At 45.4% G+C, this 27,244-nt stretch overlaps 1 protein-coding gene across 2 annotated transcripts in view; it reads right to left on the reverse strand.

Annotated features, from left to right (window-relative positions):
- The window catches only part of DVL1 (dishevelled segment polarity protein 1), a 72,204-nt gene that overhangs the window by 5,858 nt on the left and 39,102 nt on the right, over nt 1–27,244 (reverse strand). Inside the window, exons 3-14 of one of the 2 annotated variants that reach the window (XM_032709039.1) lie at nt 24,363–24,484; nt 20,682–20,794; nt 15,630–15,768; nt 10,801–10,894; nt 9,758–9,827; nt 8,847–8,986; nt 8,485–8,561; nt 7,910–7,977; nt 6,191–6,340; nt 2,917–3,048; nt 2,091–2,258; nt 1,289–1,495 (exon numbers count right to left, since the gene is read on the reverse strand). In XM_032709039.1, the coding sequence (XP_032564930.1) occupies nt 1,289–1,495; nt 2,091–2,258; nt 2,917–3,048; nt 6,191–6,340; nt 7,910–7,977; nt 8,485–8,561; nt 8,847–8,986; nt 9,758–9,827; nt 10,801–10,894; nt 15,630–15,768; nt 20,682–20,794; nt 24,363–24,484 (1,480 nt within the window). The remainder of the gene's footprint in view (nt 1–1,288; nt 1,496–2,090; nt 2,259–2,916; nt 3,049–6,190; nt 6,341–7,909; nt 7,978–8,484; nt 8,562–8,846; nt 8,987–9,757; nt 9,828–10,800; nt 10,895–15,629; nt 15,769–20,681; nt 20,795–24,362; nt 24,485–27,244) is intronic. The other variant, XM_032709040.1, reaches the window with a different exon arrangement.

Consider the following 27,244-nt stretch of genomic DNA (forward strand, 5'->3'; position numbering starts at 1 on the left):
AAAAGAAAATAAAAATCAAAACGATAATAAAATAAATAAAAATACAGCTAAACATCTGGGTCACGAGAGTCTAAATGGTCATGCTGTGGATTTGTTATGGAGGCATTTGAAGCTTACCAATCCCCTAGAGTCAGCCATTCCTCTAGGAATCCTTCAGTCTAATGCTTGCTCAGGACAAAACAAGGGAATAACAGTTACAAGCCAAGAAACAACACAAGAAGTGTAGTTTCCAAAAGAAGAACAAGGAAAAGCGTCGAAACCTTTCAAAAATCAAACACCTTGGCACCTTTTGTGAGGCTCTCTATAGCCAGGGGACCCAGCATGGATAAAACACCATTCCTTTCCTATTCCAGCAGCAGAACAAATTCCTGCTGCCCACAGAATCAGCTGCCAAAAAGCACCCCCAACGTTCTTTGCAGTGCAATCAGTTCTAAAGCCTCTGGATACCACTGTGAGCTTCCTCACAGCAGAAATTCTTATTCTGAGATAAGGTGAGAAGCCACAGTGCTCAAATCTTGTGAGGAAGCTCCTGTTACGAAATTATTTGTGCAGTTTTTGTAAGATCTAACTGCCTGTGGCAAACAGGGATAAGTTACCTCCCAGTTATTGGATGTTCACCATAAAAACACAGAGAAACCTCACCCTTTCTTTACTGGCAGCGTTTCCAAAAGCAAAACTCACTCTGGAAGTGATTTTTTTTTTTTAAAAAAGAAATTAAAAAATAATATCTTTACAGTGGAAAATACGTAATTTTTGTTTACTAAGGTTAAGGATGAACCACAAAATTATGCTAGGGCAGGAAAGGAGGAGGTCAGGTCTTTAATCCATGCAGTATTCTCTTTTTTTCCCTGTCACATATGACAGAAGGGACTCTCCTCCCTGTGAGCAGTGTTTCAGCCCTGTAAACCTCTGGCTGGCCACCTCCCTCTTGTGTATCTCACACAAGCCAAGAATGCGATTTTCCTTTTGTGCTGAGTACTGAAGTGAAAGCCAAGAGCACCTTGTTCTAATCCCTGTTCCATCAGCAAAGAAATGGCCTCATTTCCAACATTATCAGCCCCAGCGCTGGCAATTCCTGACTGGGATAAAACAAGGCTGGCAGTTCCCATACAGAGCTGAAAGCCCACTCCACCACAGACACACACACCTCTGATCAAGTGCTGTTGCACAAAACCCATGCAGGTAGCAAACAAAACCACAGGACAGGCACAGACAGAACGAAGGAAGGCAAGCAAATGGATCGGGATAATGACAGGCACGGAAATAAAACCCGGATTTACCACCCTACCTTCACTTTGCTGGCTCCCTGCACTGCCACTGCCATAGCTAAAGCCTGGGTCTTGGTATGCTGGTGGAAAACACGGAGGGGGCAGAGGATACTGGTAGGGGTATCCTTGGCCTAATGGCCAGGGAGCAGCAGGATGTGGGAGCGGAGCGAGGGTGTCCTGATCCGAGGCGCCGCTGGAACCGTTGTTGAGGTTCAGTGCAGCCAGGTCTGGAAAAGAGAGAAAGGGTGAAGACTCTGCTCTCACCTGGCAGGGGAGAATTTTACAGCTTGGAAATGGAGTGGCAGGCCTGTGGCATCACCAGAAGTAAATCCTGCCTGCCTGAGCCTCAGTGCAACGCCACTACTTGAGTTCACCCTTCTCTTCCAAGTGCTCTAATTCCTGGTCTGAGGAGGCATCGACCACTTGTCCCACAACTTCAGACTATGAATGACCTGTTCTGGAACAGCCAGTTGTGAAACCCCCCAGGACTCACAGAATCCCAGAACATCCAGGGTTGGAAGGGTTGCAGATCATCTGCCCAGGGCGGGGTCACCTGGAGCAGGTGACACAGGAACACATCCAGGTGGGTCTGGAACGTCTCCAGAGAGGGAGACTCAGAATCACAGAATCAGCCGGGTTGGAAAAGACCTCTGAGATCATCCAGTCCAATCTTTGACCTTGTCAACTCCACACCCTCCTTGGGCAGCTGCTGCAGTGCTCTGCCACCCTCCATGGAAAGGAAGTTGAGGACACACCTCTGTGCATCCTGTGAGCACGAGGGACACACACACACAGCTCTGCCCTTCCCAGAGGGGAACTTACTGCCACAGAGGTCTCCAAAGACGTAGTAGCACTGCTCTGAGAAGGTGATTTTGTTCACAGTGTGCCTGAGGTAGCCGTGTTTTAACATGCTGCTGGCGTATTTCCTCGCCTCCCGCCGGTCTTTGAAGCCTTCCACGTGTGTGTAAAGCCAGTCAACCACATCTGCTCCTGAAATGACAACAGGGAGAGGAGACACGGGATCATCTGAGCCAAACTGATCCACCACGTGAACGGCGACACCAAATACACGCACAGAAAATCTCATTTACACACATTGTGCAACTCTTTCACGAAAATCACACAGCATTTCCAGACAAGAAGTGACAGGGAGAGCCATCCTCCTCAAGAGGCAGATGTCAGGTTGTCAAAAGACCTGTGTTCCAATGCCTTTCTCAGCAAAAAGTAACTGCAGCCTAGACTGACTAAACGTTAGCACAGCTCAGGCCACAGGTAGAGACTAGCAGTGGTAATTTTAAAACTAATTAAGATGCTTTATTTAAGGCTGGAACTGGAATCCCAAGGACTGTTGCTCTGCTGAGCTTGGGCAGATTGCTAGAGCCACCTGAGCATCTGAGATATAAAACCAAGGATTAAGACCCAGGCTCTGTGTGAGCATGAGAAACATGCAGCAGTTTTGGCTGTCCAGGCTCAAACAAGAGTTATTAATTATTTCCTGTCACACTCAGAGCTGCTCATAAATAGCAAGTCAAGGGAATTTAAGAGGTCACAGGCAGAAAAATAAAAAGTTCATCTAAAGGTAGTTTCTTGAATTTATTGCCATAAAGTCACTGATTTTTTCCCCCCAGCATTCCTGGGATCTGCTTACCTATCACTGCATTGGAGATGGTGATTTTTAACCACATCCTGTCCCGAATTTCAAGGCCTGAGTCTGGGAGCTGCATAACCTTGACAATAGTAGCCATGTCACTCTTCACAGTTAAGGGAGATTCTTCTAATTCTAAAAGGAAGAGAGGTTACAGGCTGCTTTGAAATGAACTGAGTCTGAAAAGACCTTCTCAGCTCCCCATTTGGATGAAACAAAGACACAGTTTTACCAACAGATGCAAAAAAAAAAAAAAAAGAAAGACACAAAGGTTCCCAAATGCACCCTCATCCGTGGCATAAATTACAGCATTTGTACCAATTCTTCAAGTTTTGTGCTCTGTGCCACCAGTTTAGTCACTGAAATGCTCAGCCCCCACGTGCCTGCATTTCCCATTCCAGGGAAATCAGCTCTGGAATTCACACTGAGATTGGCAGGAAAGGAAATCCAGAGAGTCCTGTGACCCTCCCCTTCCATTTCACTTTGCCATGAACAGCCCTTCCCACCAAGGGATCAGTGCAGAACTCTGTGGGACAAGGTTTTTTTCCGCTTGTTCTTTAACTTCTGGGTTAACTCTCAGAAATAAACCATCTGCATGGAGGAGGAGGACAACCCTGCCTCAATCAATATCCTCTTTTTTTCCTTTTTTAAGACTTGGACATCACCATTCTCGGGGAGAGTTGAAATTAGAAAAGAAATCTTCCATCATCAGGAGAAAGGCAAGTGGTTTCCTTCAAAAAAACACTTCCCAGGATCCTGGTGTTGGAGCCTTACAAGTGAACAAGTCACTCCACCCAGAACTACTTTGCCCTGCATCTTTCCTGTAGAACACTTTTAAAAAAAGCTCCCAAATGCCTCCACAACCATCCCTGCTCCATTCCCATTTCACACTCCCAAGGGCAGAGCTGGATCCTCAGAGGCTTCACACTGTCCTGATGGATTTTTATAGTAAAATCAGAATAACAGGGCTGACACTGACCCTGCTGAACTGAGGTTCCTACTGCAGGAATCAAATTCCTTTAGAAATTCCTTGCCTGCCCAGAGGGTGAATCTGGGTCCAGGAATCCACCAGCTTCCCTGTGTTCTGTGCAGAACTCACTTATCCTGTCATACATAACTATTTTTGGATACAGCACCCATTCCTCCTTCCTGTCCCATCTTCCAGCCCCAGAAAATTCATGTTGGATGTGTCTGTGTTTGCAGTCCAGACCCTTCTCCAGCAGGAATTCAGAAACCCTCCTCTCCCCTCCCTTCTCCCCGTATCACCCACCTTTCAAAAGCACCAGGGAACCAATTTTGTCCTTTTCCAGCCACCCAGAATTTTGACAGAAGGTACAGCAAGCGTGAAACAATGAAAACTGAAAATGCTTCTTTCCATACATGCACTGCCAATAGGCATGAAAATACCTCAGAGCAGCTATTGCATGCAGCTTCAATACTTACAAACTCTGAATAAACACTCAAATTTTGCTTTTGCTTTAAGTTAGTTTGGTTAGTGGCAAAAAGCAACATGTTCATTTGGGGAAAAAAAAATCAAAACCCAACAAACTAACATTCGAGTAAAGTATGTGGGGAGCAATAAATTGTATTTTCTTGGAGACCTGCACATAAAGAACAACACTGGCCAAATGGTCATCAGTGTTTTTTTCTAAGTTCTAGTTGCTGGACAACTAAGGAAAATTCTAAGAGGCATCTAAAATGCTCCCAGCTTTGGAGAGAACTCAGTGAACTGTGGGATGTTCACAGAGGTGCTCTCTGTGCCTGGGGTCCTGAGGTGCTGCTGCCCTGTTTGGGGCAGGTCACAGGGCTGGGCTGAGGGAAGGCTGGAGAGCAGAAGGCCACAAGAAAGCTCAGGGGGTACTCCATGTTTCCCTGCACTCCAGAAAGGAAACACTGGAAGCCATTGGCACAGAAATGAGAAGCTGTCTCCAGGAACGTGGTTCTGCTCCCAAATACCTTTATTTTCAACGTATGATTGAGAGGGTGGCTGTTCCCCACTTCCCAATCACAGCACCATAATCAAGGCACAGAATACATGGATCAAGAGGAATGCTGAGCACAGACTCTTGTTTGACAGCAACCAGCAGATACATTTGATTCCAGCAATCTGTAGTACCTGTAAGGCTGAAAACACATCTCAGGACAAAGCAGCCACCAGGGAAGGGGTTCACTTGCTTTCTGCTGCAGATGTATTTCCCCTCAGTGCTGCTGCCTGAGATCTATTGGCACTGAGCTACCACACCTCCAAAAAACCCCTTCCCTTTTATTGCAGGAAATATGAGCTTATAAAACCTGAGACATTTTATAACCAACACCAACATTGGTCTTCAAAATCCTCAAAGTGTGGTTTTGAGTAAAACAAAGGGGGAGTTAATATTCCTCAAACAAATATTTCCAACATAAGGCACCGTGGCAGTTTCTTGGTCACGTGGATATGACTTAGTTTAGAGACTGCCACACACAAATCAGGAAAGAAAGTTGAGCTCTAACCATAATAATTTCACATAGGACACTGAACTTGTTTTTTCCTTGTTCAATACATTCTAAAAGTATAAAAAAAGTATGAAACAAGGCCATGGGAACATCAGGGGAAGATTTCCTAAATGGCACACTACTAACGTTATTAACCAGCGACATCTATCTGAAGGAACTTCTTTAAATTTATTTAAAACCTTAGTAAATACTTAAATTTATTAAAGCCATTTCAATTTATTAAAGTTCTTTCAATTTATTAAAGTTCTTTCAATTTATCAAAGTTATTTCAATTTATCAAAGTTATTTCAATTTGTTAAAGATATTTAAATTTATTAAAGATATTTCAATTTATTAAAGTTATTGCAATTTATTAAAGATAGTTAAATTTATTAAAGACATTTAAATTTATTAAAGATATTTCAATTTATTAAATACATTTAAATTTATTAAAGTTATTTAAATTTATTGAAAAACAGCCAAATGTAAGGAGGGAGCTCTCCCACTCCCCTGAGGGGGCGAAGCCGGGGGCCCGACTCGTATCTTTAAAACGGGGACCTTTCAAAAGGGACCACGAGCTACTCCTTCCTGAGGGTGAACCCTGACCGAACACTTTGTTAACCTTTAAAGGGAAAAAATAAAAAAAAGGTTTTTCTGCTCCCCACAGGAATCCCAAGTGCAAGGCAAAGCATTCAGGGGCTGGGTGTGGTGTGGTGGCTGCCGCTCTCATGGTGCTCGTGGCGGGGTTGGGGCCCACCAGGCCCCGGGCACCCCCCTGCCCTGGGCTGGCCTCAGGGTGACTTACTTTCCGACTCGGGAATTGAGCTTGTTAGTGAGGAGCTGGTAGATGTGGTGATGCTCATGGAGGGGCTCATACCGTAACGGGGGTACGCTCCCGTCATGGCCGTGGTATGAGAGATCCAGGCCGCGGGGTCGATCGGCCGCACCGGCTCAGCTGCGGGGAGAGAGAGACATGAGGGGGTCACACGAGGCACCAACACCTTCAGAGCCCCAACACCTTCAGAGCCCCAACACCTTCAGAGCCCCAACACCTTCAGAGCCCCAACACCTTCAGAGCCCCAACACCTTCACAGCCCCAACACCTTCACAGCCCCAACACCTTCACAGCCCCAACACCTTCACAGCCCCAACACCTTCACAGCCCCAACACCTTCACAGCCCCAACACCTTCACAGTCCCAACACCTTCACAGCCCCAACACCTTCACAGTCCCAGGGGGTTTGCTTTGGGTCGGGCTGGTTTTCCCAAGGGCTTTGCCCCCAGTCTGCATCAGGCTGGGGCGTTCATGTCAAAGGGCAGTGCCATCCTCAGCTTCAGACGGGGACAAACTGGGCTCAGCCCATACTGGGAACAAACTGGGCTCACCATCATGAGCTCAGCCCTTACTGGGAACAAACTGGGCTCATCATCATGAGCTCAGCCCTTACTGGGAACAAACTGGGCTCACCGTCATGAGCTCAGCCCTTACTGGGAACAAACTGGGCTCACTGTCATGAGCTCAGCCCTTACTGGGAACAAACTGGGCTCACCGTCACGATCTCAGCCCTCACCAGCAGGAGGCAACTGTGTTATTAAGTCACGAGTTTTAACTTGTGTTTTAACGTTAAAACGAGATCTTGTTAAAACAAGATCATTTTCTACTGCATTAATTTCAGAGGACAGTGCCATCCTCATCTTCAGACTGGGAACAAACTGGTCTCACCATCACAACCACAGCCCTTAGCAGGAGCCAGCTGTGTCTGTCACATGAGCACAGATCTTTTCTGGCTACTGAAAAGCCACAAGTTGTAAAACTTGTTAAGTCACAAGTTACTGTAAGCCACAAGTTGTAAAACGAGATCATTTTCTATTGCATTAATTTCAAAGGGCAATGCCATCCTCATCTTCAGACTGGGTCAGCCCTTACTGGGAACAAACTGGTCTCACCATCACAAGCTCAGCCCTCACCAGCAGGAGGCAGCTGTACCTGTCACATGAGCATTGCTACTGAAAAGTTTATTAAGCCACAAGTTGTTAAATGAGATCATTTCAATATTATCTATTAACAGAAATATATTTCAATATTCTATTAATATTACCTATTATATATTAATATGTATTTCAATATTAATTATAATTATCTCTTTGCTGTTTGCTTCAAATTTTAAAAGTATCAGTTTAAATTCCAGGAAGTGCACGTGACAAAATGAGACTTTCTAACACTTCTGCATGGTTATCCTCCAAACTTCCTATCAACTGAAAGGTCAAGATCATGAGGATATATCCTTGAAAAGGTTAAAAGTTTGATTCAAATCCATGTGAATCAAAAGAAAAACTCCCAGGAATTCAGTGGGCACTGGAGTCTCAGAAAGGGACTTAAACCCCTGCCTCCCAAACCAAAAGCAAACTTAAAAGAACTGAACTTGTAGGGAATGGGAATGTGTTGGATGCCAAAATAGGTGAAAATATTCTAGACCTTGAGGGCTCCACAGGAACCCAGCAATGAGCCCAAATGTGTACTCACCCCTGGGGATGGTGAAATAACTCCTGGGAGTTGGGTCCCAGCATTTGGCTACTGTTAGGCTGATGGGTCTAGGAAGAGGGAAAACAGGTAAGGATGACTCTTAACTTTCCTGCAGAGTTGGAACAGCTACAAGAACTATTTGAAGCAAACTTATTCCTGTCCAACAGCTGCCAAGCACATTCTGAGAATGTTTTTGAGATGCTCGTTGAAATATTTCCTGTATGAACCAGTATCAGGATGCTTCTGGTTTTGCACAGGTGATGAGCACTTGTGGGTGAAATCTGTTGGAATGATCAGCTCTTGAGATACTAAAATGCTCATCAGGTAAAGAAATAGTGCTGCTGAAACCAGGCAGCTCCTCATTTGTGTTGGTTTTGGCTGGCGCATTGAGACCAGTCTCACCTATTCATCAGCACACTGAGAAGTTCAGGGCTGGGAACAGTCATGCTGGTTCCTAATGGAGATCAAAATGCTGGTTCCCAATGGAGATCAAAATGCTGCTTTCTCTGAGGTTTGCCCCATTCCAGCAACTGCACATGGAGGATAAATAGCAGGAGGTTTTGCAATGTGCTCACCCTGGTTTGGAGACTATTTCCCGTAGAACCCGAACTGCATCGTCGTTGCTCATGTTCTCAAAATTGACATCATTCACCTGGAACAGTGCAGAAAGCAGAGGTCAGGCTCTGGGACAGCAAAGTTAAAGACATTTTAATTATTTGTGTCCCAATTTATCTGCCTTGTAACTGTTGCCATTCCTTTGAGCAGCTGCAGAAATGTCGTTTCTCAGAGCCGATAACAGCCTTTGTGATGCACTTCTCTGAGTGTGAATGAATTCTGTTAAGTGATTACTATGGCCCTATGGGCCTGGTGGGATGCCTGAACTGAGCCAGCCCTGTGGAAGCCAGCAGCAGGTATTTTGGGATGCTCTGGGACCAACCTGCAGGAGCATGTCTCCCGGCTCGATCCGGCCGTCCGCTGCCACCGCCCCTCCTTTCATTATGGAGCCAATGTAGATGCCACCATCACCCCGGTCGTTGCTCTGCCCCACAATGCTGATTCCCAGGAAATTATACTTTTCTGTTGGGATAGAAAGCGGAGGGCAGGGAGGGAAGAAAGCAAACAGAGTGATTGGAATGACAGCGAAGAGTTAAGACCAGGCTACTTCAGCTTCCAAAAATCAGCTCTCTCAACACATCAGCTGGGCCAGGTTTGGCTTACAATGATCTCAGGTTGCCCTAGTGGCCAGTGTCTGCCTGGCCCCTTCAGGGAAATACTGCTAAAGACATGATCTGTTCATACAGGATAATGAAAGGTTACATTAAAAAAAAAAAACAGCAAGAAAACCAACACTGAAAGGACACGTCTACACCTCGAAATTGGGCACCCCATCAGCATTGAGCAATGTTTGTTCCACACTTCAGAGTGGCAGGAAGGGTTTGGTGCCACTGAAAGCTGCTGAGCTACTTGGCAGCCCTGCACATTTCTGTCTGGTTAAACAATGAAACGCAGGAGCGGCAAAAACACAAACCTCCAGTTCCCTTCTGCCCTTGCTTCTGACAATGTCTGACCCCTCACCATCCCTACACCTCACCACTAACTCCATATCCTGGACTTCCAGCCCTTTCCCTGGACAGAACACTGCTTTGTTCATGTAAATGGCTCAGAACTATCCAGCTCTGGACTAGGAACCCAGGCACAGTCAACACAGGAGCAACTCTCAGCTGACAGTCCCTTTAGTCCACCTGGCATCCTTTCAAACCAAGGAACTTTCTCCTGGCTCCAAAGGCTACCACACCACCACAAAATACATCTCAAATTCATCACAATAAACGGGGCTTATCCTCTTACCCATGTTGAGTGTGACAGTGATGATATTTAGGGACATGGTGGAATCGGTGATGCTGCTGAACGAAGACGACTGCAAAATACAACAGAGAAGTCTCGAGGTTTTAAATGGCACAGAGTGAGACAATAAAAAGAACTACTGAGGATTAACTCATCAGGATTTGATTAACAGGTTTCCACTTGGAAGGCATCCAGAAGCTACTGTAAGGGAATCTGTAAGGGAAAGAAATCTGAACACAGTCTGCACCTTCCCCAAAGATTTGTTCCCAAAACACACAGAGCACGTTCCTATTTTGAGGTTTCTCAGCTGAACTTCACCTTGAATCCTTTCTGCTTCCTGCCTGTGACTGACAGGCAAACATTTAAACCCTAAAGTGCCCAGTGCAGTGTGAATTATTGCATCCACAGCTCCTCCCTGAAGAGAGGGGTGAACAACATGATCTGCCAGGAAGTGAGAGGAGAGACACTCCCCTGCCTCCAAAATTAAATACAAATGTGCTTATCAAAGACCTTCTCAAACACTACCCCAGTTGTTGGGATAAAATGTATGTGAGCTCATTCTTTAATGTGTGAAGACTGGTATTTATGGGAGAACAGAACAGTTCCCCCAAGAGCCTGTCATTTAGGCCATCCTCATGCTGCTGCCACAGCACTGGCACGGGAAAGGGTAAGAGAGAAGAGTGGAGATTTCCTATAAATTTAGACTTCTCCTTCAGGAACAATGCAGGTCTCAGTGATTTATACACCAGGCATCTGACACCCTTTCCCACATCAGCCAGTGGCATAATGGACCTTCTCCTGCAGGGACTGGTCTCGGAAAAGACAAGAGATGGGATCACTGAACAGCAAAAGGAAGAAAAGGAGCGGAGAAAAACTTGACTCTGGTGCTGCAGAACTTCAAACGTAGAGATTTATCCAGACTGGAGCCAAAGGGAGCCTTTCCAAAGAATTCAACAGGCACAGACCTGTTCTGGACCTTCCTGAGCCAAGAGCTAAGCTCAGGAATCACAGTTCACCTCCTGGGAGAAGGCTGGTGCCAACCTTACCCTGTCAATCTGCCGCATCCTTTGTTTCCTCCTCCTGCGTTTGTGCTTCCGGATGAGCCGGGACGAGGTGCTTTGCTCCGTGGAGCTACTCAACCTGAGGGGGAAAGGAGAGCAGAGATGTCACCTCTGCAGAGCTGAGCCATTTGCATTTCCCTGCCAAAAAACAAAACAAAAAAAAGGCTGATTCCAAATGCGGGAGAGAACAAATCCTGCTGACACCATCAGGCCGAGCACAGCCCGAGCACAGCAAGAGCACAGAGGAGATTCCAGCAAAACTCCAGCAGGGATTGGAGGATAATTTAGTGGCTTCCCTGCTTTTGGGAGCAAAACCCTTAATGCCAATTTTTGTGAGTCTTGTGCTGGTGCTGTATTTTCTTCCACTGTTAAGAGGAACTTAAAGTTAAGGCTTGAACTCAATGAAATAAAACACCAAATAGTGACAGAGGAACAGGGAATATGATCTACCTTCACATATTCTGTTAGTTTTATCTTGTTGTGGTTGTTTTTTTTTTTCAAGCTCTTCAAACTTGTAGAACTTACATGTGCCACATTCTACACAGAAATCTTTAAGACCCCTCTAAGAGTTCAGAGCTTTAATCATCCCCAATTTACAGAGAGCGGAATGAGATACAGAGAGACATAAATGGATTTGCTCAAATTAATTTCAGGAGCCTGGAACAAAGCCTAGATTTCTCAGATACCACTACAGCACCACGGAGACATCTCTATTTATTATGTTAAGAATGGGGGGAAAAAAAAAAAAAGGAATGCTCCATCATTAACCAAGATTAAAAAATCCAACCCTGCACAAGGCAAGTAACTGAACTGGCACTGCCACAAAACAAACAGTGCCAGGCTTCTTCTTCCCCAGTCTCTCCAAGTTCCAGCCACATTCAGGAATGTGAGAATACCTCAAGGAAAACTTGATACCAGGAGCCTGGTGTCATGAGATTCCAGCCCACCATGGGAAACCCATCGTGCACAGAGTGGGGTGTCCTCACCAAGGACACCGAGCTGGGTGTTAGAGATGCTGGAGCTGCTCAGAGGGTGTGAATCTCCTGACGTTCCCTTTGAGTTCACAAAACTATTTCAGGCATGTTAACCTCACACACTCCCTTCTCTCCCCTCCCAGCAGAGGCGAATTAAAAGAGCCAAGAGGTGGGATTTTCAAAAAAGAGATCAGAAATTTGATAATCCTCCGTTGGTGGAAACAGCTCAAAGCACCTGGGTTTGGGAGGTTTTGCCTTTCCAACAGGAAAAATAAGGAGGTCTCAGATCCAGGGCTCCCAAAACTGGACTTGTTCAACACCCACCACTCTCTTGAAAGAAGCAGCAAAGAGTGACACAAAAACCTCCTCTTACATTTTACTACCAATATTCTCCCCCTTCCTATTTCCACTCAAGTTTCATTCTCCTCCTCTTCTCTCCCAGAATATCTCACCAGTAGGGTTCAGCCTAAACCTTCCAGCACACAAGAATTTAGGAGAATTTGAGCAAAGGAAAGGCATGTTGCTCACAGTGAACCTGCTCTTTAAGAAGGGGATTTTCTTTTAAGTTAAACCAGCAAAATCAGAGGGTTTTGGCAATTCTCTGAACTTCTGTTACCAGATGATAATATGTGCAAAGTGAAGTTCTTCTTTCTATGGTATCTTTTTGCGTTCTACCCAATATTAGAGTGGAAAAACGGGAATCAGCTCCTTCAAAAAGCCTTCAAAAGGTTTAGTTTAAGACAGACAGTATTTCAGAGAAGTAACTCCTGGAGCTAAAACAGCCTCTTCCATTAGTTGTACAAAATTGATGAGGCACTGCAGGAATATATTTATACCTATTTTCATGTAGCTATGGCACATTTCACCATCTCTTCCTGTAATTTCTATAAAATCCACAGCCTTCATGCATGCTTGCTGAATCCTTCATATTTTAGGAGTATCTGGATGTTGAACAACAGCTCAAACCTGTCCTAATGAGGAAAAATATTTTGCTCCCTGAAGTATCCTCAGAAATACTGAGCAAAAGTTATTACCACAATTTGATGAGCAAGACAAGATGGTATATTTGAGCTTTTGAGACAAACCAAGTGCAAAGATGAAAAACAAATCTGCAATCATCACTACCAAATAATTTCCTGCGCTGGCTACTGCCCAAGAAACCCTGACTGCACTTCTAAAACAAGGCTAATAAATCCCACAGAAGACATTTTTTTAAATAATAACAATAATTTCACCAATCTATATCCCCCAAAGGAAGGGGGAAAAGGTAACAGTTGTTAAAGACAGCTTATCCATATAGTTTAAAGAGAACTAATGTTAATTTCTTAAATGAGAAATAAACATCATCAAGTTTTTTGCAGTGAATTATCTTAGTTATACTGAACTGAGAATACTAACTGCACATAGCTGACAATAATCCTACAGATGTCATCTCTCTTAGACCTTTGGTTGCTTAACAGAAATAAGATTTTTACTGTAAAGTTCACCCTGGGCTTCCTACATCAACCTGTGTTCAAACTCCTACCTGCAAACAACACGAGCATTCAATCATGTCATCCTTTGAAAAGAAAGCAAATAAATTATTGTGCTCACACTGCCCTGTAACATCTGTGAACAACTCAAGTCATCAAAATAAGACATTACTCTTTAACTGAATGCAACAGATTCTCCTTGGACTGGGAATTGCCCCACTCTGCTGCACTGCTTCAAGTTAAAAATAAAAATAACACCCAGTTAGAAAAGCATCCTCAACCTGCAACCTCTTCCAAGACAGTAACATCCCTTACATCTGATTTCTTCTCTCAGTGGCCTCCTCCCTGTACAATCTCCTCCACAGAGCAGGCTGTGACAGCAGAGTCCCTGAGCTGTTATTCCCCAAACTTACCCCCTTCCTGCCCAGGCTGCCTCCAGCAGGTCTGGAGCATTCTCGAGGTGTTATTTGCCTGCGTTCGCCTCGGAAGAAAAAACTTCTCCCTGCCAGCACAATCTCTCATCTGCCTGAGAAACACCATCCCTGGAACACAACAGCATACCTTGGAGCATTCCATGGAGTGGTTCTTCCTGACTAGCTGGCCTGGCAGCTGCTCCCTGTGCCAAAAGCTCCTGCCCCAGCCTCGAGAGGGAAAGGCTGCGCAGCAGCTTCGAAGAATCTCTTTATTCTCGGGTCAGACGCAGGAAGTTTGACTTTTATTAACACAGAAAGGTTTAGCTGGGTCTGCTCTGAAGTGCTCCAGTGCTAATCCTGCCCCACTGCATTGCTTGCTGCCATGGGAATGATTAATTCATTTACAATAAGCCCCGAATCAGCTGCAGGGTTGTTGTTGTTTTTGTGGGCTTCGTTTTTCAGGGAGGGAAGGAGGGTTAGAAGCCCTAAAGGCTTTAGGGAGGCTGAGAGTGCATTCAGGTTAACTGCTGATCTTGCCAAGCCTTTATGCACATGAACATCCAGGTGAAGCACAAAGCATCCAGAAGGGTAATTTTTTTGTGTCTTCAGGTGTTGGGAACTTCATCAGAGAATCACGGAATGGTTTGGGCTGGAAAGGACCTTAAAGATCATCTCGTTCCAACCCCCCTTCCATGGGCAGGGACACCTCCTACTTCACTGCAACTGCAAAATAAGTTCTTGAAACTAATTCAGGAGCAAATCTTCAACTAAATCTTCATCTAGTTCCCCCTTCAGCACATGGTCTTTAAGCAGAATTTGGAGGAGCTGCTGCTCTTCAGCAGCTCTTTGAGCCATGACCAACTGCAGGACCAGACAGACCCACCGAGTTCAATGAGCTGATCATGTTTGTAAACACAGCAAGTGGTTCAGTATCTCCAGCAGCTGCTCTTGCTGTTTCCATTCTACCTAAAATTTCAGAATATCACATTGCATCTTATTTGTTTTAGGCTGCAGATCTCCATGAACCACCAAAGATTTACAATTTTGTTCCCTGACAATTCACAGAAATCTGTAACGGGTTTTCAGAGCTCACTGGGAAGAACAACAGCTCCAGAAACACTGTTTAGAGAATGTTGCCAGGAAAGGAAAGTGTATTTGTTTTGATTCATTTTACACCCTTAAAAATAAGCATTTTAAATCCGAGAAATATATTGGCTTATAAACCTTTTAGGGAACAACAAAAATGTCTTCAGAGATTTACAAGAATCTTTCCAAATGGAGAGGTATTTTTCAAGAAGTGAGGAATAATTCACAGAAAGAAAGAAATAATGAAGGAGCCATAAATATATGGCAACCCAGCCTGCCTTTGCAATAGCATTAACTTTGATGAATTCCTGTACTGCTCACAGGTCTCAGACTATGCAATTACACAGGAATTCCTTTATAATTCAGCTCTAGTGAAGTGCACACTTATTAGGAACTTATGCTGAAGGTATTTTAATATAATATTCACACTATTACTTTATAAATAGGTAGGCAGTTGCACATTACTTTGATCTTAAAATGTGACCATTCTTGCTGTTAAAAGGAAAGGGCAGGAGTAGAATTTTCCTCTTTATTGGAGCAGTGGCTACAGGCAGGTTGGAGAGTGACCCTGTAACTGAGCTTGGTTCTTAGAGCAGAGATTACACAGAACATGATGTTATTGGTGAGTTATCACAGAGTCAACAAGGTTGGAAAAGACCTTTAAGATCATCGAGTCGACCCAACACCACCTTGTCTACTAGACCATGGCACTGAGTGCCACAGCCAGGGCTCAAATCATACACACTAGGGCAAAACAGGAATGAAAAGGTGGAAGGAGAAGACCTAAATCAAGCCCAGAACCAGAGTGGAGAGCCTGGAGAGAGATGCAAGGAGCATTTCCCAGCTCGGTGCCCGTGGCAGTGCCCCACCTGCTCGTGTTGTCGTCGTCCTCAGAGTCGATGAAGCTGCTGGACTCCAGCTCACTGCTCATCATGGTGGAGGAGCTGTCGTAGCCAGGGGGGTGCTCACGGTGCCTGTCCAGCTTTGGGTGCCCATTGATCCGAGGGGCTGCCAAAAAAATCACAGAGGGGGTGTTATCAGGCAGAGGGGAAGGGAAGCAGCAGCACTGGGAGCAGCAGGACGGGCACAGCCACGGCTGCAGAGGACCCTCATGCCAAAACCAAGCTGATCCCATTCAACAGCTGCAAAATCTCCTGGCTTGCCTTTTCCCTAACTTTTCCATCTGCCTGTGGCTCAGTTCATGGACAAGCCACAAATGGATTGAGGCAGAAGGAGGAGGTAGGAACAACTACTGTAAAGGTATCAACCACCAGTGAGAAGGGCTGTGAGAAGCTGATGTCAGTGGGAAGGTACAAATAAAGCCCCTGGGAAAGCAGCAGGTAACACAATGTGAGTTTAGTAGAACAGAGAACCTTAAACAATAATCCTTATTTCTAGATGTTCAGAACAACCTGGTTTATGTAGATTAGAAGGGCTCACTATACCACTAATGCCTCCTGTTCATATTTTTCCCCTTTCCTTTATCCAGCTATATCTTCTCTGTTGTATTTTAAACAGAGTTCAACTTCACATTTCCTGTTTGAATTAGGTATTCTGCTACAGAAAAGCTCCCATGTACTGCTGCAGCAGCTAAAAATTATTTTATCAGCCACTTAAACTTCAATTTTAGCTCCCAAACAGCACCAGGTAGCCTTGAACTCACAAGAAAGGTTTCCTATGTAATTAAGGCGTGCATTTAAATACATAAAGTTTTCCCTAATTTCTCTACTCAAATAAAATTCCCTTTTCCAGCACAGTTTGGGGGCAGGGGGGTCAGGAAACATAAACTGAGTGAGTACTTTCACAAACCATGGTTATAAGGGGTTTATTCACAAAATACTCCCACTTATCCAAGTTTTAAGTCCCAACAAGAATCATTCCCTGCTCTGGTTCAATGCCTGTCCCACTAATGACCAGGGACTTTCTGCCCTGCTGACCCCCTGCCCCTGTTTCTTCCTTGGAGGATGACAAGAGTTCACTGGGACCTTCTGACAAAAGCCTTGGAGTGTCTCACAGAGATGAGAATAAAGCATAGCCTGGGAGGGTAAAATGTGTCCTCCTTGACTTTTATCAACAGCAGAGTAGGCCCTGCCTGAGGGACAGAAGCACATCAAAGACCAAATCAAAGCAGCCTCGAAAGCAGAAAGGGGAGAGCAGCATCTGCTCAAGGAAGGTGTAAGGAGGGTTCTGTGATACTGCAGAGAACAAGGGTGTCTCAGGGAGAAGGCACATCCAAGCTCCCAGTTAAGAGGAAAAACAACTGCCCTTCCAATCCCCTCCAGTGCAGAAAGTCTTTACCAGTTATTAACAGAAATATGTTCTCAGTTTCTCAATAAAGACTCGTAACTCCTCTGGGTGCAGGGCTCAGTCCCTGCTCTGGAAGTAGGCAAGAATGATGAGATTGTCCATTCCTCCTGCTCCATGCTTGTACCCATATCCATGCCCTACCCCTGCATCCTGCTTTGCCTCGTGTTTGAAGTTCTTTGGAACCCTCAAACAGCCTCCAATCACTCCACCAAAGACAGGCTTCGAGTTCCCATTGCAACTGTTTTCTAGTTCCAGCCCTTCTTCACATTCCTTGGCACACACTGCGGTAAAAAAATCCATATATTGCAGCACTGAGTGGAAACCTCCAACAGCTCCTCTTCCCAAACATTTGGGGATCTACAAGCCTGCCCACATGAAGAGCTTCTCAAGGCACAGGCCATCATGTGGCACTTTTCAACTGCCTGCACAACAGTTAAATTCAGCCCACAGCAAACCGGGTGTTGAAACACCAGTGTCGACACTTGACATCTGCAGACTTGTCAGAGACAGAGCAGCAGCTCTAAAACGTCCCTCAACGCCAAAGGAAACTTGTCCCTTAATTACCTCCCTAATTAGAGCCTCCCCAGGCCCCTTTCCCACTCCCCCTGAGCAGACTGACACGGGAGCTTTGTTCTCCACAGCGAGGGGTCCCCAGAACATGTGCCAGGCAGACCTCCCACGTCTCTAATTAAGATCCTCACTCTACTTTCACTTAACGGGACTCTGTCAACTTCCCAAAGCAACTTTTGTCGCTTGAAGAGACAAAGCAGAGCCCTGACATCCTGATTTCTTTTCCAGATTGGTTTTCCTGAAGATTTCCTGCACTGTCACAAACCTCCAAAAGCACGTGGATGGACAAAAGAGTTTTATTATGTTCCTCAAGCCACCACACTGTGGGTATCACTTGGAAATCAGAGAATATACAAGCCCAGGAGAAGATACAAGCATTCATTGCCTGTGCACTTAAAAAAGGAGCATAATTTAAGGGAAATGGGTGGAAGAGCTTACAAATGCCCCAGCCTGTGTTGTTATCTGAGTGGATCCCTGGTCTGGAAATCACAGCCCCTCTGCTGCAAAATCCTTTTGCATTTTCAATATGGAAGAGGTGTGAAAACGTTGTCAGATCACCAGGTGTGTCCACATCTGCCAGGGCCCTCAATATTTATAATGGCCTCTCTCTGTGTGTCTGCAATTGCCCAGCAGCAATTCAGCAGAAACACCTTTTTGGGGATGAGTAATCCTGCAACAATGAAGGAAAACACACAGGCTGGTTTGGTGAACAACCCACCCATGATACCACACTTTTAATTACCACCTGGTTAACTTCCCATCACCCAGGCTCCAAATCAAACCTGAAATCCCTCTGTAAGAACCCCGCTGCTGTCCAAGCCCAGGCTGTCACACTGAAAGCTGGCAAAGCTTTTCAATAAAATCAGGAAATTATTTTTGCAAATTAAAATGGAAAGTAGGACAGAAAAATCTTCGTTTTGCTTCCTTTCTCTTCCCAGCCTTGGGGTTTTCCCAGGTCAGAACAAGATCCTCAGTTCTGCTGAGCCTCTCAGTTCTGCTCTGGGATCAGTGGACTCAGCCTCCTCGACCTGTACAGGTTTTGGCTCGATGTGTCCACACCTCTACAGCTCCCAAACGGCTCCTTAGCACCTTCTCTCACTTCACCTGTTTGGAGTGAAGGCTGTAATACACTGCTCATGTTTTCCTGAGGAACAAGTGCTCCTTCCCCTCTGCAGAGTACCCAGGGAAACCCTCACTGCCAGGGTAGGTTAATTCGTTTGTTGTTCTCTTTACACCAACAGGGAGCATAAACATTCACACTTCACCCAACAATGAGCCCCAAATGAGTTCCAAACACTCGGTGCTCAGGTTATTGTTCAGCTGGCTGAGCCGGCAGGGCTGTCCCTGTGTCTCTGCAACAAACCTCTGAGTAATGCAGGGCTCCAAGGAGATCCCTCATCCTGCCCCTCCAAAACCACCAGAGCTGTAATTTTGGTATTATTCAAACGAGTCCCTGCAGGACCAGATCAAACACTCTCACTGCATTCCCTTCTTTCTGCAGGGAAAGGAGGATTTACCACTGTTTCATAATGACAAGCCCCTGGAAGAGCTGGGATCCAGGTGTCACACCCTGCTGCCCTTTCTCCATCCTTGTCCCCCTTTCCCTGGGACTGCAACCCCATTTTACACCCAGCTGTGCTCCACACAAACAAGACGTGAAGACTCAAGAAAAGAATAATCCCTGTGATGAAAAGGCCTTCAAATCCTTTCCAGAATTAGGGTATTTCACTTATTTTAGTATTTTCAAGTGGGGGACAGTGCTCAACTGTGCACTTTAGGGATGCTCCCCACTGAAAACAACACACTGGGGTGTTATTGTATGTATTGTTTGCCATTACTGTCAAATAAAATATTGTTGTGACCACAGAAACACTGTGGAAATCAAACAATATATTTTGATTGTTACCATTGTTTTGTGCATGCTAACAAAACTCACCTGCTTCAGGTAGAAGGCCTGGATTGTTTAGAAAACAGGGAATGTTTGCATTACTGACATGTTATTGCCTGAGCTTTGACAGGAGAGGGAGGAAATTTTATCCCATTTTTTTCTAAAGAACTAATTTCAGACCCCCCCAAAGGCAGAAACTCCTGTGCTCCAACAATCCCATATGAGCATTCCAGACTGTGGCCCCACACCATCCAACACCAGCTCTCAAGCCATGAATGTCCACAGCAAAACGTGCATTGGCACTGATTTAATGTTTAAAACAATTCCCCTTTTAACATCCTTCCCGTAACAAGTTTTTTAACACAACCCTATTAGAAAATTTCTGCCCCTTTCTGTGATTTCCCAAAGGAATTTGCAGTCAGGGTCATGCACAGACACCCACTGAGGAATTTTCAGTCCTTCTGAATCAGTGACATGTTGGAAGGGTTAAATGAACAGGAAGACACCTGTTTTTAGCCCACAGTTTATAGATGTGATTTCTGGTTTTCTAACTTTAGTGGGTGGAGCTGTGAATAAAGATTGTGACAGCATCTCTTGGGCCCAAGTATTCCAAATTCTGGACCATCTTAAACTCAATGGGTGGCACCTATTAATTCTTAATTAAGCCTGGAAATTCTTGTCTGGCAACGAATGAAAAAAACCAAGCTTACTTTGATGTACAGACTAGAGGCAGGAGATGGAGTTCTGCAGTTTATTTGTGTACTTTGGGTGTATTCAGATATAAAAAAAGATCTCCAGAGCCAACGTTATATCGGCACAAAACACCACGGCTGATCTGAGCCTTGAGAAATGAACAGTTAGTCCTCTCCAAGCTACTCATCTTCAGAAAGCTCTGAATGTTGTCAAAAAATAATCTCTCTGCCACTTCACTGCAGGTTGCCCAGACCTCTCAGAAAACGCCGAGCTTCAAAGAGTTTCAAAGCAATTATCAAATTATTCCATTAAAATAATCACAGTCCCTGAAAGCACGCAGGAACACAGACACAAGTCTCCTTGCACGGCAGAAAGCAATTGTTGCTCTGAAAGACAGGCAGGAAAATTGTTCTTTCTGAGGGAAAAAAAGAGGGGTTGGGGGTGGAAATGAGCCAGGACTCACCATCCTCGTGCCCTTCCCTGTTCCTCCGCCGGTGCCTGTCCCGCCGGTGGCTGATGACTGACTCTGTCCCTGTGTCATTGTCCAGGCCATCCCTGCTGCTGGCAGCGTTGGGGCTGTCACAGAACAGAGAGGAGCAAACACCAGAGTCATCCCTTTTTTTCTCTCTTTCAGTAAAACAGTCGGTTCAGCAGCCAGAAAACTGTTCTTGCAGCCAAGCACTGCGCCCCTGTCCTCCCCCAGCCTGGCTCTGCCCACCCCAAAAAACCACCTGGGGGGGGTGAAAACACAACTCCACATCCATGCCCTGAGACACACAGTGCTGTTTTCAAACAGCACAAATATTATTCAAACAGTGAAAGCTATTTTCAAATGCCCTGAGACACATGGTGTTATTTTCAAACAGTGCAAATGTTGTTCAAACAGTGAAAGGGTTATTTTCAAATGCCCTCAGACACACGGTGCTGTCTGCACCAGTATTTTCACATCATCCTGACGTGGGAAAAGCTGCCTGATAAGACTGTTGCCTGACATTTCCATAGGACAGAGAGGTGCTGATGGGCCAAGGGGAGGGATCATTCTGGTACGTGCTGAGCTCCCAACCAAAGGGCAGGAGCTGCAGGTCGTTGGCCAGTTTTAATATAGAGCACTGACCTTGAAGGTTGAAGTCCTGCAAGTCACAGCCAAGCTGAAAGTAATTAAGTGCATAAAAGCACAGAATGCTCTGGGTTAAAAAGCTCATCCAGTCCCACCCCCTGCCACGGGCTGGGACACCTTCCACCAGCCCAGGTTGCTCCAAGCCATGTCCAACCTGGCCTTGGACACTTCCAAGGAAGGGGCTGCCAGAGCTTCTCTGGGAATTCCATCCCAGCCCCTCACCACCCTCACAGCCTAGAATTCCTTCCCAATATCCCACCTAACCCTGCCCTCTGGCAGCTTGAAGCCATTCCCCCTTGTCCTGCACTCCAGGCTCTCACAAATTCTCTCTCTCCATCTTCCTTGTGAGCTCCAGTGCTGGAAAAGGCCACAGCTCACTTTAATGGATTAAACTGAGGGAAGTGACCTAAAGCTCCTGAAAATACAACAGTGTATGATGTGACAAGGGCTAAAGCTCTGCTGTGGAACATCTCCCTTAGAAAGCTGCTGGTCCTACTCTTCCTCTCTGTCCCTCAAACACCATCTGATTAAAAAGGACTCCCCATTCATACCTGAGCACCTGCCATTCGTGCCTGACACACCCTCACTTATGCACACAGAGGGTGTAATGACCATCACTGACTGACACCACAGCACCAGAGGCACTAATGTATCACTCCCAGGACTCCCCGAGGCTGGAGAACACTGCCCTGCCTGTTTTACACAGGGAATTAAACCCCCAACCATCCAACCAACCTGTCCCTGGACCCAGGGCTGGTTCTGTGCAAGCACAACTGTGGAGTGTTATATTTAAGAGGCTTTTGTGCCTCCTGCACACCCACACACACTTTCTGAGCATGAAGGAAATAAATGTGCTGACGTGCCCACCACAGAAATGAGGAAATCGAGGTTGTCATTCGAGAAAACCTTTGCCTGCCCATCTGAAGCCCTGCCAAAAATGCCAGGCTGTGTTTCAGTGCTGTCACACGGATGTTTGCACTTCTTGTTCAGCTGAAAAGGGGGAGAGGGGTGGCAGATCTCTCAGGTTACCCCGGGAGTCCCTTGGACATCCCAGCAGCACCATCTACTGACTCCGCTCATAACTCCCATTCCCAAATCGCTTCCTGGGCTAAACCCGCCCACAAAAGGTGGTTTATTCCCTAACAAAGGATGCAAAAGGAACCCCCAGCTGCCTTGTTTCCCCTCTCCCCGCTGAGCCAATTAAACCCAGCTCAGTTTGCAGAGCACATCCCCAAGAGCTGCCTGAGAGAGGTAACTCAGAGGTCACTGCTCTCACCTCACTCCTGCACCTCCATCACACCAGGAGCAGCCTCCCCCACTCCCAGGGATTTGGCAACCACCAAACAGAGCCTGAAATCCAGGATGAACTTCAGAACCCGCATCAGGGAGGGGAAAAAGTTAAGTTCTATTTGGGTTTAATCAATGATTAAGCAAAATACCAATGCTGTCAGGAGGTGGTTACCACCTCACCTCCAACGAGGACCTCATTCCCTTGGATGTTCCTGCTGCATCTATTCCCTGGATTCTTGGTTGTCCAGCAACATTTCTGTACAATTCTGCACAATTATACAACAGCTGGTGCTTCTTTATTTATAAATAAGGCCTCAATCAACACTGAAGGAGGAAGGCAGGAGATGACACATCTCTGGCAGCTTGAATAGCATTAAAAAAAAAAATCTCAGGGATTTAGAACCCAAGAAGGTAAATCACACTTACTGCAGAATCACCACAGCTAAATCCCCAAGAAACATCATTTTCCAAAATTTCTGGAGGACAACAGTCACGGATCAGGTTTTGGAAGCCAGGCTTTACAATTAAAGACTTGGAGCAGCTCAACTGAAGTTTATCCAAGAGAAACAAATCATTTCAAAACCCAGTGGATTCTTTACCGCTGGGAATCTTTAAACCTGGAGTGGGGTGTGTTTTAAAATTAAATTCTAACAGTGAAACAGAATTTAGGGCTTCGTTGCAGAATAACTGAGTGAGATACCCTGCCCTGAGTTATGGACATAAACTCAGGCCACTGTTTCATAAAACACAGCAGCAAAAACCACTGCAATATGTTAAGATGTTCAATTGCGAAGAGAAAAACCTAAAAAGGCATTAAGGGAGAACAAGTTTGAGCCCAGAAGATCTCCCCACAAGCCAAATTCTTTAATGCAAGAGAGAAAAAGAAAGAAAAAAAGGGGTGGAGAGAGAGTGTCTGATTTACAGGGTGGTTATTTTTTTTAAATAAAGGTTGATCTTCCAGCTATTCCACGTAGGTTTAGGTCAGAAAGACAAAGAACTGGTTCTATTTTCTGGTCACATGCACTGGCACAGGCCTCTCCCAGGCAATTCATGAACACAGGAGGGCAGCACAGCCCTTGCAAGACACACTGGCAGGTATTTCCCAGGATTTCTTGTCCCCTCTGGAAAGCTTTTTATCTGTACAAGACTCACACACAACACTAAGGGTGTCAGTGATCCCAGAAATCAAGGCCAACACCAGGCAAATTGAAGCCACGTTTCCTTCTCCAAACACAGGCTAAGATCTCAGCTAGAACCAGCTTTAAATCCTCCCTAAATTCCAAGGCCCTCCCTAAAAAATGAAGGTATTTTCAGGATACCCATTGGCTCTGCACAGGGAACAGGAAATAACGAGGCTCCCATGAAACCAGAGGACTCCCAGTCTGGCCACACACAGAGCTCTGGCAGCCTCTGGATGGACCCTGGACGAGGCATTATTCCTTTATGGAAATTTTTCCTTCCTGATAGCAGCGTTCAGCTGGCTCTGCACACTCCATAATTACACACAACACCCTAATAAGTTGCCATCCATCCACCACAGAAAGCATTTTGGGCTCCCTCGCTGCTTAACTCTTCCACAATGGCTTCGAAAATGAGGTGATTTGGATATTTATTTCATCCATTTCCCCTTTTAATTCCCCAATATGTTATTTTTACAACAACAACAACTGCGGCAGCAGGAGAAATAAATAGGCAGGAATTGCAGTTTAATAAATAAATAAGATAATTTGCCCTTACTGGAAGGATGGAGGGCGGGAGTCTCCGATGCCTCCTGTTCTCTCGAGGGGTGGTGGAAGGTCTGTGTGGCTCTCAGTGCACTGGGAACCCGTGTCAGAGTGAGAACTTTCAGCCAGGACCAGCTGTCAAGAGAAAAAAAAAGAGAGAATTACCCACATTTGTAGCAGTTTCTCCACTCTGACATAGAGATTTTTCAGCCACTTTGCTAAAAAACCTGGAGGTCGGAGGGAAACTGGAGGGAAGGAAGGACAGGGATTGCTGCCAAACCCCCACAAAATCAGGGTGCATTCCATCCCAACATGAAACCAGCAGCAGCCTGGGGTGTGCACAGAATTCCTGCAGCCCCCTCAAACTCTTCTCACCCCGGGAAAAGCAGCACAACAGGCGGGGAGGGCATTTTTGGGGGACTCACACTGCAGGGCTGTGCTCTCAATCTGGCCCTGCCAGGCCAAGAGTAAAAAGGCAAAGCTGAAAACTTGACAGTAGGACAGCCCAAAAGTGGCACAACTCCTTCTGCAGACAGCTTCAAACCCCCTGAAAATCCACAACCTGGTCTGGCCCGACCCCCAAATCTCTGTTAAGAGCCTGAATTAAAACCCAAACCCACCCAACCTCAACAGCCATACACTTCTAGAGGAGGACTAAGATTCCTGATGTTCATTCTACTCATCTCTTCTACTCTCTCTCAGTGTTCCCTCAAGGCAGAGTTGCAGGTAGGAAAAGGCAGTTTTCCAGCCATAAAACCAGGATGTGCAGTGAGCGCTCTTCTGTAATTCATGAGGACCTGAAAACTTGGCCAAAACGTGGAGCTGTCACCTTCAAAACTCCTCTGACACTGGCATTTGCATTCCTGGAAGCTGGAGGGGCCTGGCAGCCTTTGAGGCAGGGTGGAAGGAAAGGCTGCAGAGCACCCAACACACACAGAACCCACGTGGAAATCGGGAATTAAAGACACGCCGCGACAATCCATCTTCTCATTCCGAACACCACATGTCTACACAGAGCCTGGTGTGTTTGGGAATTATTATATATTCCAGTCCTGTCACCAGGCTGGATGTAAATTCTGCCTGGAACAACTAATGCCATCAATACCCTCAATCATTAACAGGGATGCTCCTGGATAATGGATCACAGGCACGGTCGTGGCACACGAGGGGTTCGCCACACTCAGTCTTGTTCCCAATAAATTCAGGGCATCCATCTCCACTCAGCACTCCCACTGTGACATCTTTAACCAGCAGATAAACAGACAAGAGAAAGAAGAGTGATTCTCTTCCTCTCCCCCACCCTCCTGGTTTGTAGCTCATTTTAATAAATTGATTGACACAGGATCTTAGATTTGACTAAGGTCTGATTCCACCCACTTATCTACTGGCTAGTACCTACTTTTCTGTGTTTAACAAGGAAATAATAAGTATTTTAAAAAGGCAAGAGATGCTTTGTGTTCCAGAATCCTTTTGTACACCCAGGTGAAACTGGTTTTCCACATTATTTTTGGTTTTAAATCTTCCCAGTGCTGGAAAAGAGCTCATGGCTGAAACACTCAGGAACCAAAGAGAGTCAATGGCCCAGTGAATATTTTATAATGAAATCAGCATTTTTGCCTCAATTTTCTAAGCTAGAAAGGCAGGATACCCCCAATTTTACACCAGTGAGATGAAAGCAATCAACCTGCCTAAATGCACCCTAAAGCCCAGGGGAGAAGAAACATTCACTGGGTGAAGCAGCACTACAGAAAAACAAACATGCTCTGCTCCAAGACTCCCTTTTAATTTATCTCTGCAAACAGAACAGGACGATTCCCAATTAGCAGTCCCAGTTCTAATTCAGCTTTACCTGCCAGGTTAAGTGGTTATATTTTATTTAAAAGCCTAAAAGGGGAGGAAGAGATCCCAGTTCTCTGCTGTTCAAGCAGGAAGGCAGGTGACCAACCTGAGAGGGTTTGTGCAAAATGAAAAAGAGAATTCCGTGAACTGAAGGACCAAGTTCTCATTTTAAGTGACTTTACAAAGAGTATTCTCCCATTAAACTGGGAGAATTTTGCATTTCCTATGCAAAAAGTGTGTTTCAACAGCCCACTGACCACTTTCTGGCCATTGATCCACAGAAATTAGACTTGAACTAGTGATCTGGAGGTGACCAGGGTTATATCTTGTCACCAATCCCCTGAGCCCCCAAATCATTTGGCCAAGTCTCCTTAAACAATACAATTATAAGGTTTTTAATTAAATAAATGCTCCATTAATGATATAAATTAATACCTTTCACTGAGAGGCAACAGGGTCTCAGCCTCCCTTTATTTTTAGCTGTGGAAGAACTGGGGTATAAAGAGGTTCCCAACAATAATTAGTTAATTTATTGAGGACTAATTCTAATTTAATGATCAGACGGATGCTGGCTGTTAAAGAAAGGGATGGAGAAGGAGCAGGATAGGAGGGGACTGGCATTCCAGATGCAGGGCATTATTCCTGAGAGCATAAACCATAAATATGAGAAGGGAAACACACACAGGCTGTCAAAAAAGGAACTGCCTGGAGACAAAACAGTTCTCCAGCACCACATGGAGTCAGCTGCATTATTCAAACTCTTTATCACCAAAGCAAAGAGCAACAGAGGAAACACTGAAGGGAAAAAACAACACAAGCCTTTTCCTAATAACTTGATAATTAAGGCTTTCTTTCTTTCAGGTGGGGGAGTTAAAGGGAGATGTTTAGAAAGTACTGTTGGCATTCTGGAGATGCAAGGATGGCTCATCCCCTGAGGAATCTCTCCTCGCTGCCAAAATCAAACCAGGGGATAAAAAGAGGAAAAAAGAAAAGAGGGGAAAAAAAAAAAAAAAGAGATGAAACTGGGTGTGTAAGTAAGATCTACACATCCCCTCA

Source organism: Chiroxiphia lanceolata, chromosome 22, assembly GCF_009829145.1.
Source record: "Chiroxiphia lanceolata isolate bChiLan1 chromosome 22, bChiLan1.pri, whole genome shotgun sequence".
In the NCBI taxonomy this organism is placed as follows: domain Eukaryota; kingdom Metazoa; phylum Chordata; class Aves; order Passeriformes; family Pipridae; genus Chiroxiphia; species Chiroxiphia lanceolata.